The 10556-nt window shown below is 41.4% G+C and overlaps 2 protein-coding genes across 2 annotated transcripts in view; both read right to left on the bottom strand.

Moving 5' to 3' along the window:
• Positions 1–9020: 9020 nt before the first annotated feature.
• On the bottom strand, positions 9021–10269 carry LOC108554816 (Phosphatidylinositol glycan anchor biosynthesis class M). Its single transcript, XM_017910214.1, has one exon. The coding sequence runs from the start codon at positions 10202–10204 to the stop codon at positions 9056–9058; it is 1149 nt and encodes a 382-aa protein (XP_017765703.1). The 5' UTR covers positions 10205–10269; the 3' UTR covers positions 9021–9055.
• Positions 10229–10556, bottom strand: part of LOC108554818 (uncharacterized) — a 710-nt gene continuing 382 nt past the window's right edge. Inside the window, exon 2 of the mRNA XM_017910216.1 lies at positions 10229–10475. Within this exon, the coding sequence (XP_017765705.1) occupies positions 10272–10469 (198 nt within the window). The 5' untranslated portion in view covers positions 10470–10475 and the 3' untranslated portion in view covers positions 10229–10271. The remainder of the gene's footprint in view (positions 10476–10556) is intronic.

The following is a 10556-nucleotide window of genomic DNA, read 5'->3' as shown; positions in this document are numbered from 1 at the left end:
TATATATAAATATATAAATATATCACCTGTTGTCAATACGAACATAGGGCCTATAGTTTGGTGGCGCTACAAAAGCAAAACTCTATCGAAATAAGCTCGTTCGTGGATGGAACAGCTTCGTGTAAATAAATACATAACGATATTAACTAATAGACGATCGAGCAAAGAGAGCGACGTGTCAGATGTAATTGGTCGCGCGTCTCGTTTCGGAGGAAGGAAATGAAGCGCGACTTAAAAGAAAAAGAGGAAGCTGAAGAAGAAAAAGAAGAAGTAGAACAGGTCGAGAATTCTTCGTTTCATTACGCTCGTTATTAAGTTATCTTCGTTCTTTTCGAAAGTGTTTTCCCGTTCGTTTGCAATGTCTGTAGCTCATTGGGCGAGGTTCTGCACCTATCGGATTCTCCTCGACGATGAACTACGGCCTCGAGAGTTAAAGAATCTTGAAATTTAAAAGAAGAGGAAAGAAAATATACGCGATAGAATGCGAGGGAAACGCTGATTCGCGTACAGCGAGCATAATACCATTGATTACGATAACGAAACAGGGTAGCCTATCAATTATTAAAACGATTCCGAAAGAGAAGGCTGCACACTACGGACTGGCCCCATACTCGCGTGGTGCGTCGGTGATGAAGGGAATTCAAAGAAGGAGAAAAATGAAAGAGAGAAAGCAAAGATAAAATAGAGCTCGAGCAAACGTGTCGGTGACGACGATGGGATTCGAATGAACGATGACGGTGATCGTCGCGCATTCACAGCTTAGGAGAACGAATATACATTTGTATTGTCGAGAAGATATCTTTATATTGAGACGTCTGTAACATAATTTCTGTACATAACTGGAATTATTGCTCACCGTATCTCGTAAGATTTAGTTAGTTTTGTAACTGTGAAAAGAAAGGAAAAATGAAACACTATGTGCATATCTGATATCGCGCGGACAGTTTCGCGACGGACAGTTCCCCTCGAAAGTTCTCGACCCTGTCGTCGTAGATCGGAAAAGAGAAAAATCAGTATTCGTAATATAAACACTTCCTTCCTATCGAGAACTGGCGTTCTCACATTCCGCGATCGACCGCGATCGTGCGCAGTCCGTCGTCAAGAAACGATCAGTTCCTCTGTTCGCGCTCGAATCGTTTCGTCGAGGAGAACGCGACCAAATCGAACGAGATTATACAGTGTAGTATTATCGTACTCGTAAGTATCTTTCCTCTCGCGATTCGATCGTCGCGTTCTTCTTGTCGCGACCAATCGACCAACCTCGTCGACGGAGTCTCCCATTTCCGGGCCATGGAACTGTCCACCGGAAGTCCAGCTTATTGTACATCAATCACTCTGTACAATGTTCATCCTGATGTTACTGTTAACTATTTAAAAGTGCGAGTGCGTGCGAGAGCGAGCGTGGACGAGCGTGAACGAGCGTGAACGAGCGTGAACGGGCGTGAAAGCGAAAGGACGAGAGGCAGAGAGATTTCGAAATTTTCGCATTCGAAGCGCGCAAACGATATCCTGTGCGCATACGCGTGTGCCAGAATCTTCGAACGCGATTTCGCGGCACGCGCGATTGCGCACACGATCGCACACGTCACGTGCAAATGTATAAATGCTTGGTGGAATTCCGAACTTGTACAGGTTTAACGGGAGGAAAGAGAAAGAGATAAAGACATAGAAACGTACACAGGTGCACACAGGCACCGCGGTGATACTCCTGTTCGAATGGGGTAGATCCGTGGAAACGAATACGCGTACAAGACGTTTAAAAACGGCACGAGGCCATGCCGAGAATGAGAGAACGAGAGAGATAGAGAGGAAGATGTAGAGCGTATGTGAGCGTATGCGTGTCTGAAAGAGAGAGATCTATACATACAGATACATGATTTCTATTATAAAAAAGAAAAAAAAAAATGTAGGTTAACAAAGTATACTGCGGGAAGTAATTACAATCAATGTACTGGATGGTCCAGGGCGATGTTAAAATTAGAAAAGTTTATGTCGTTTGAACCTTAGAAGTTTGCGCCTTCTTGCCGCAGGGCCATCCTATACGTATTAATTGGTTATCTGTCAATTATTAATTAAATTATATCGATTTCTTCGCCTTTAGTCAAGGAAAGGAACGAGAGCCATCGCGAAGTTTCCTCCTCGTCCTCGGCCGTTCGATCTCGCCGCGCGAGCTGCACGCAGTCGAGATATCGCGCGCGAACTTCCCTTCTCGCGGAGCTTCTCGTCGCTTATTCCGGTCTAACGAAGCTCGCGGAGAAGCGCATGATCGATGACTTCGAATAGTTTATTTTTCTATAGTGCAATCATTTCGTTTCGTGCAATTCCCGACGTCGTTGTTTTCATTGAAAGTTTATTCCCGCGCGTACTCGCGCCCTCGAAAGGATCTCGATTCGGCATGGCTCGATGAGGAAACTTCGCGCCTCGGCTCGGTCACGCTGTGCGTTGTAAAGCGCCGATATTGTTAGGCAATTTACGTCAGAGTCCTCTGACGAACGGTTATGCGTTCTCTGACTACGAAAACGAAAACGAAAGAGAGCCAAGGGTTGGAGCGGGAGTGGAAGAGTGGAACGAATGAGAGAAAACATTGCCTAATCCGACGAGCGATGGAAGTTTTTCAAATTTGTTGATACATTTCATACTTTACGATTAGGGATTATGGCCTATTACTAACTATTTCGCAAACCTTATCCGACGACCCGATCGTTTTCACCATATTCGCGTTAAAACTGTCGCGGTGATTTAATCAGCGTGACTCCGGCTTGCCGGGCAAATGAATGGCGAAAAAGGGTAAAACGGTGAAATAGAGGGAAAGAAGGAAGAAGAGAATAAAAAAGAGCGGGACGTTTCGATTCAATGAGATGTGCCATACTATTCATCGTGTAAATAACGCTTTGACACACTCGGGTTTAATGGCGAAAACGCGTGAACGAACGAAAAAGTGCGACGAAAAACTATCGATCCTGAAACGCGGAATGTGAATCTCCGCGCGAAGGACCAGATAACGAACGCGTATTTTAAAAACGATCGAGTCGTCCGCCCACGCATTTGTGAAATGGAAAGTGACTTTTTAGAAAATGAACACTTTTTCGCGTGCTATCCATGAAAACTGCGTTAAACACGTCGCATCGATTACCGAGTATAAAAGAAAGAAAAGGTGAAAAGAAAAAGAAAAAAAAAAAAAAAAGGGAAAAAAAAAAAAAAAAAAAAAAAAAAAAAAAAAATAACGCTATTTCGAATTCGACTGAGCGACATATAGGAGATACGATATATACCCCCATATTTTTCTCGATGTTAAAGCTTTTTTCTCAGAACGCGTTACGCGGCGTGTAATACAGCCTGCGAGAAGGAATTCAAGCGAATCGTTGCGAATCTTTAAAATTATCGGCGTATCGTTTGTATAGCATAGCAGGGAGGATCCGATCGACCGCGATCGTTATCGCACGAGTATCGTAAGGGCGGTAGAAGGAAGAAAAAGCAAGAGAAGAAGGATGATCGTTCTGAAGCGACGCGAGCACTTCTGATTCAGATCGATCATCCGTTCTCCATCAACTTGCACTCTGAATTTCGACGAAACGACGTTTCTTTTTTTTCTTTTTTTTTACTTTTTTTTTTTCTTTTTCTTTATCGATTCTACGATAACCTTCTTGTGCCGTGTTGTTTGTACGGAAACAAAGGGAGAGAGCATCGACGATTTAGCATCCGGAAAGCCTGTTACGTTTTTACACAGAAGAGGAGAGGAAGAAGAAAGAAAAAGTTAAAAAAAAGAAAAGAAACTTTTCAACGTACACCGTGTGTAGTAATCTCGACCAATAATTTTGATACGAACGCGCCAGGAATTTATTCGACTTTTGGTACGTCTCGAACGACAGCGCTTGGGAACAATTAATAACTGAAAACGCACTCTTATCACACTCGTCCCCGGTACAAAGCGTCACCTCGCGAAATAATCTGTTTCAGTGAGCGTTTCGGTCCACGCGTATCCGATGCATCATGGAACATTTGATCCACTTTACAAATACGATAGACTGTTACCGTTAAACGAAACGAACGAACAAAACAGAAAGTAAAGACTGTAATCGACTGCTCGTTGAAATCGTATCGAACGATCGCGATGCATGGCAAATTCGCGTACGAGGAGGTCGGTGCACGAGTCGCGTGACTCGGTTTAGAACAATCTCTCTCATACGACACGGGGAAAAGGGAAAAAAGGACGCGACGGAATAGGCCGTGGTCATAATTAGGAACGTTCGCGATATCTGTAGAAAGATCATGTTACGACAAACACGTTATTACCATTATTTTTCTGTCGTCCGTTCCTTTTTCCCCTCCCCCCTGCCCCTCTGGCTTGCTTCATTTTTCAAACGGTAGCCCTCGTTTTCCTCGGCTTAGCACGAGTCCCGTTCTCGTTCCGAGCGAACTTTCGTTACACGCGTGCATAAACACGCGTATAATTAAACCGCGCACAATGGAATTTCAATCACGTACGGAGGTCCAACGAGGTTCTTGTAACGCTGGCCGACTGATCGACGAAGCCGAGCGAAGGTTCGAACATCTCGGCGGGAAAATAACGCTTCGAGGCGAAGACTCGCGTAGCGTACGCGGACACAATGGCCAATTACCGTGATAACGCGTGCGCTAATTGCGGGAAGCGGGATTATCGGCGGGATAACGACGGAAAAAGGAGGGAAAATCGGGTAACGGTAACTACGCGCGTAACGCGGAGCAACGCGAGGAGTCGCGTGGCGGAAACACCGTGTCGGACGGAAAAGTAAATTAGCCGAACGAAGGGTAACTCGATCTGAAAGAAATACAGTGGAACTCGAAGGAAACTGCCGTAACGCGATTAAATGCAAGAACTTTTGTTGCGAGCCCGTATACGCTATCCCGGTCGCTATCGCGCATCGAATTGGCAAACTTCGCGAGCCGAACTGCGCCGCGAATGAAGTTCGCCGAAATACTATTCCGCCGAATATCCATCACACCCCGACATCCATCCACCCACCCGTTTGATAACGAGTTATCATCGATCCGTTTACACGCGTTCCGGTAACCCGACACACCGTTCGACCGCAACCCCTTTTTTAAACTCGATCGACTTTTCGCAGCAAATCGGCTCACCGACCGACCACCACGATCGAAAGTAGACCGGTATTCGTAAAAAAAAAAAAAAAAAAAAAAAAAAGAAAAAAGAAATAAAGAAGAAAGGGACGAAACTAACGTCACGAACGCACGCCTTGCAGCCGATACTCGGTACGCTGACACCTCGTCAGCGAATCGGTCAATATCGATGATCCTTTGACGAAACGAACAGAAGTGCGCCAAGTGGTATATAGGATAATTCGAAAAGGGAGGGTGAAGAAGATACACGTGTAAATATTTCGAACACTATAGAGATTTGACTACGAACAGCGAATCATCCTTTTTAGTGTACATTACTTTGTATCATAATAGCCTAACGAACATTTAGCTAGACACTTTTTCGAGATCTCCTTACGAAAAGAGCGAAGAGAAGGAAGAAGAGGGTCGCCGTTTCTGGCCTTTTTGTTCACGATCAGATCGTCGATCAATTTCTATCGCGCTGCCCGACCGACAATTTCCCATCCCCTGAGAAACGCGACACGGAAATCGGCATTTCGGCCGCCATGGTGAACTTCGTAGCTCCGGTTCTCGCGATCGAGCGGCCTTTTCGAGGTGACAGGACACGCCATACGAAGATTCCCGATGCACAAAACTGAATCGTTGTCCCTGTATCCACGGCTAGTCGCGTCCCTCTCCGCGCGTTCCAACGCGAGCCAGGTGAATTTGTCAGAAACGACACGAACTTTCCGCGAACTCGCTTGTAAAAGAAAAGAAAAGAAACAAAGGGAAGAAATTGGGATAAATCGCGCGCGAACGAACGTAATGCTTCGAAAATCACGAAACTTTGGTCGTTAACCTCCGTATTGGTTCGATCGCAACTCGATCATAAATTCCTCGCATGTACCTGTAGCGTAAAAGATCGGGCGCCGGAAGCGAAGCCCACGGGATAAACCACGCATTTGTTCGCACAAGATCTTCCGTTTAGCGAGAAATTTTAGTGAAAACAGGGAGAGAAAGAGAGAGAGAGAGAGAAAGAGTGAGCGAAAGAGAGAGAGAGAGAGAGAAAGATAAAGAGAGTGAGAGCGTTTTAGAATGAAAGGGAGCGAGAGAGATAGACAGAGATTTTTTCCTCTGGAATCGAGGAATGTAAAACGTTAAAAACGCGAAAATGCTACCGAGTCTTACTCTTCGATATCGACAGTGTGCCAATGAAAACCTTTTATTCCGAGTTTAGCTAACGTCTGTCACATTTTTTCATTCCCCTTCGATCACTTCGCGAGACACGTACACGCATTCGCGATATAGGTATAACCGTAAGGATATGTAAGTACAAAGGAAGAAAGAGCAAAAAAGGAAAACGAGAGGAAGCTTGGAAATTTTCGATGTTTTCCGCGTCGCGGCAGTCGATAGATATTAACGCGTGTCCTTATCACTGGTGTACACGTGCTCGATAAAACTCACATTCGAATCGTTGTGCTTTCCGCTCAGACCCCACCCGCCTCCCATCGCCCTCGTAAGTACCACCCACCCACCCTTTCATCGAATTTCGCGCGATCCTTTCCTCTTCTTTTTTTTTTTTTTTTCGTTCTCTGTCTTTTTTCATTTCTTTTCGTTTCTTTTTCCTGCCCGGAGGACTAAATTTTACGAGACGGGACACGTTCCTTTTCTTTCTTTCTTAAAAGCGCGGATACGAGACGGAAAGAAAAAAGAAAAGAAACGACAAGACCAAAGAGATGTTTATTTTAATGTTGTGTATATTAATTGAGTTTATGTCGTATAAATTTGATGAATGCATTTATCCATGCGTTACACCGAGTGCTTTAATTATTCTTTCTCATCTTTTTATTAATTATTATTATTAAGATATAAGTATATATTCTTATACATATATATATAGAGAGAGAAAGAGAGAGAGAGAGAGAGAGAGAGAGAGATGTTTTTTCTTTTAGATAAGTACCTATCGTCTACTATCGTAATCATCGTGATCGATCGGCGCAATCTTTTGTACTTGTAAGGTGTACATTTTGTTTACGCGATTAATCATCCATCAGACATCATTATAACAACGATTTTTTATTATTATTATAATTATTTATAGTTAATTGATTTACACGCTAATCATTAAGCAGCCAGTGCCGTTTATTTTATACTTCTCGTAGAGTGTAATGTGTATCACTGCTGTTATCATATTTTATTAAATCTTTGCCATATAACAGCTCCCGTAGTCTCACGTTTTCGCCCATTCATTCCAATGCCACCTTGTTTCCCGTCTGCATCGCTACCCTTTTCCAGCTGTAACGTCCTTTTCACCTGTCCTTCCCCGTGTCTCCGTTCGATCTCCGGAACCTGTTCCCACGAGCTTTTTACGTTGCGCACCGCATGTCCTTTAATTTCTTTTAGCAAAGGTCTAGCCGAAAGGGAAAAGGAACGAGCGGTGCAAGAAAGAATGGCGCGAAAGAAAAAGATGGCGAAAGAAGGTACAACGATAATACGAAAGAAACGAGTGGTCCGGACGCGCTGCAAAGTTCCATCGTTTCACCGGAGAAATACGCGCGTGTCGACCGGCAAGTGCGTGCAATATCGAGTGATTTCGCGTCCCTCTACGCGTGTCTTACAATCGCATACATCGAGACATATTGTTGCTTTACGACCTTGCACTTGAGCACGCATATCCTCTCGCGAGCGCCGTCTTTCGTACTCTTTTGCTCCCATCGCGCGGAAACAATAGCGAGCGACGCGCGCGCTTTGCTCGCCGATCCTCTGGGTATAATAATAAGGAGTACTTCGCGTCACGCAAGCCCGGGATGTTCTCTTCGTTTCCCTTACTCTCTCAGAGATGTAACTTCTTCTTCTGTCTAGCGTGGTGACAATTGATTTCTCGATATCAGCGTAAACTCTTAAAACGAAGTACGTCACTTTTGGACCTTGCAGCCGGTGCACGGAGTTTAGCCCGACTAATATAGAGATTCGTGCGTTTGTTGGAGAACACGCTGCAAGATTCAGAGTCGTCGCTTCTTCCATTACTTCCTTATATTACAAGTGACATTTGTCCTGACCGGTGGAGCCGACCTCGGACAAAAGTCGACCGTCTGTTCACGTCGAAGGAAATAAAATAGATTATTTCACATAGCACGCAGTTCAATAAACTGTAAACGAAAGCAATGAAAGAAAATAATGCTATTTTTATATGTTGCATCGTCTGCCGTGGTGACCTATAGTTATACGAACTGTACTTGAGTTACTCCTTGATTCGTGATCCGTGTGTCGATTGGGCCATTTCGTGTCACACTTTTCGGTGATTTTCCTTTCTCTGTTTCGTTTTTCTTCGTTCCGTTTAAAGTTTCCAACGCGATCGTGAATGTATCGCGTTGGAATGTTTACCGGTGAACCGCAGTTTCATTCAGTCAGGCCGTGATTTGACCGATGATATTTTTTTATATTTTGTAAATGGAGTTAGTATCGTTTGAATGATGTCGTTAGAAATTGTGAGAAGCATTCTCGTATAATTTGACGAGGAATGTCCCCATTAATATTAATATCATCACATTAGCAGCTTAGAAATAAACGACAGAAATATTTCTAAAGATGATCCAAAGGATGCTCTTGCTCACAATTGATCTAGATTACTACATTAAGATTTACTATTATTGTATTATTATTACTATATCTACATTCCTTTTAAGAATCTACCATTATTACTTTACGAAACCATCTGTAAATAAGTATTTTGTATTCCTGCAAGAATAAAATTACGAATCATTATCCACGTATCTAATATTTCTACCACTGCCACTAGACTCGTCATTGTTTCGGATAGGATTTCTACATTCTCTATACTTCAAATTTATTCTCTTTTATTTTCAAAAAATACCACTGTAAATTGTAATCGTATATATATTTGTTTTATTTGTAATTATATAGAGCTACACATAAATAATAACTTCGATAATAATAACAGCTATCTTTTAATTTCTAATTAATATTTACAATATACAATAATGTCGTTCAAAATTTTAATATTAACAACGAAGAAAACTAAACTAGAAATCCAAATGTAGGTGAAGGTATTGGAGCCTTGAAATTCTAATAAGTAAGCAGTCAATAACCAGAGACTTTGACTGAAGACCCACATAAAACATAAACATAGTGATCTGCGAACGCTTAATCCGAAACGCCAAACACATAAGGGCAAAAGAGACAAATACCAAAAAAAGTATTGCGACGTTAATACTGGATTATATGTAACCATTACCATGGCTTGTGTGAACATTGCAAATGGCAATAAAGACTTACTCGAATATTTGTAAGACAGCAATAATAACAACATAAGTTGCGGAAAGAACGTGAAAATTTTCTGAATTACGTTAGGCGCATGATTAGCAGATAAATATAGCATGTAAAAATAAACGGAAAAATTATGTTTAGTATCCTTACGTATAACGTGATAAATAAGACTTTCGTAAAGATATTTATAACCATATAAATAATAATTAATAACAGTTAAGAAAGTTATCAACGATACGCAACTAAGTACCAATTTCAACTGGTTTCTATTTGGTACAAAGGTATTTTTATCTCGAAGGGAAAAATACAAGGATATACTAAACACTATAGGATATAGCCTAAAATGTACCGATAAAGCATGAAGTAAACCTGTTAAAATAAATTTATCTTGGAGAAACGAATATAAAGTTAGCATAACAAAAAGGGCAGCCACCGTGTCTGCATTTCCTCTGGTTGAAATTACAAGTATGAAAGGATTGTAAAGCCATGTAAAGGCACAGATATGTTGCAATTTTTCGCTACAGCCTTGCAAAATTAAAATCCTTTTTATCAGTACTGTTACCAAAATATCGACAAAAGAAAATAAGATTTTCCCGAAATTTTCATTTATAAAAATATTCGGTGTTAAAAGCAAAGCTAATAGTGGTGTATAGCGATATGTATCTCGCTCAAATGGAGATGATCCTTCTACTATATGTCTCGCAGCATCAGTGAATACCTTATAATCCACATCGGTATATGGGACATTATAAGTTTTATCATGAAAATTTGAATAAAAAACTAAAATTACTCTAAATAAAAAAGCTAATATACAATGTACATTAAATGATACTTTATCCATTTTTAATGATTTAAATATGTTTCTTAAAAACCATCACGTTTTTAATATTAAATAAATTTATATTTACTTAGAGTTTGGTATTGTTTTTTGCAGCAGCTTTCATTAAACATGCTTTAAATTCCTGAAACTCGCTTTCGCAGTCACCTTTTTGTATATTAGATTTTGCTAATACGCAAGCAGCGTATTTAGCTCCAGATTCGTGGCATTGTGCAATGACAATTGGATATTTTCTAAATCGCTCTTTTGCTTTCTTTACTGCATCCATCTTTAACTACATATTATTACAGCACATTATTTACTACACATGAGTATATATATATATATACATATTTATTGCAGAAATAAATATATA

The sequence above is a fragment of the Eufriesea mexicana genome, unplaced genomic scaffold (assembly GCF_001483705.2).
Source record: "Eufriesea mexicana isolate 0111107269 unplaced genomic scaffold, ASM148370v2 scaffold77, whole genome shotgun sequence".
Classification (NCBI taxonomy): Eukaryota; Metazoa; Arthropoda; class Insecta; order Hymenoptera; family Apidae; genus Eufriesea; species Eufriesea mexicana.
The sequence above is the reverse complement of the archived record's forward strand: the minus strand, read 5'-3'. Positions and strand labels throughout refer to the sequence as shown.

Coding starts and splice junctions, on each gene's coding strand:
- LOC108554816 (XM_017910214.1), bottom strand. CDS start 10,204: ATGGATAAAGTATCATTTAATGTACATTGTATATTAGCTTTTTTATTT.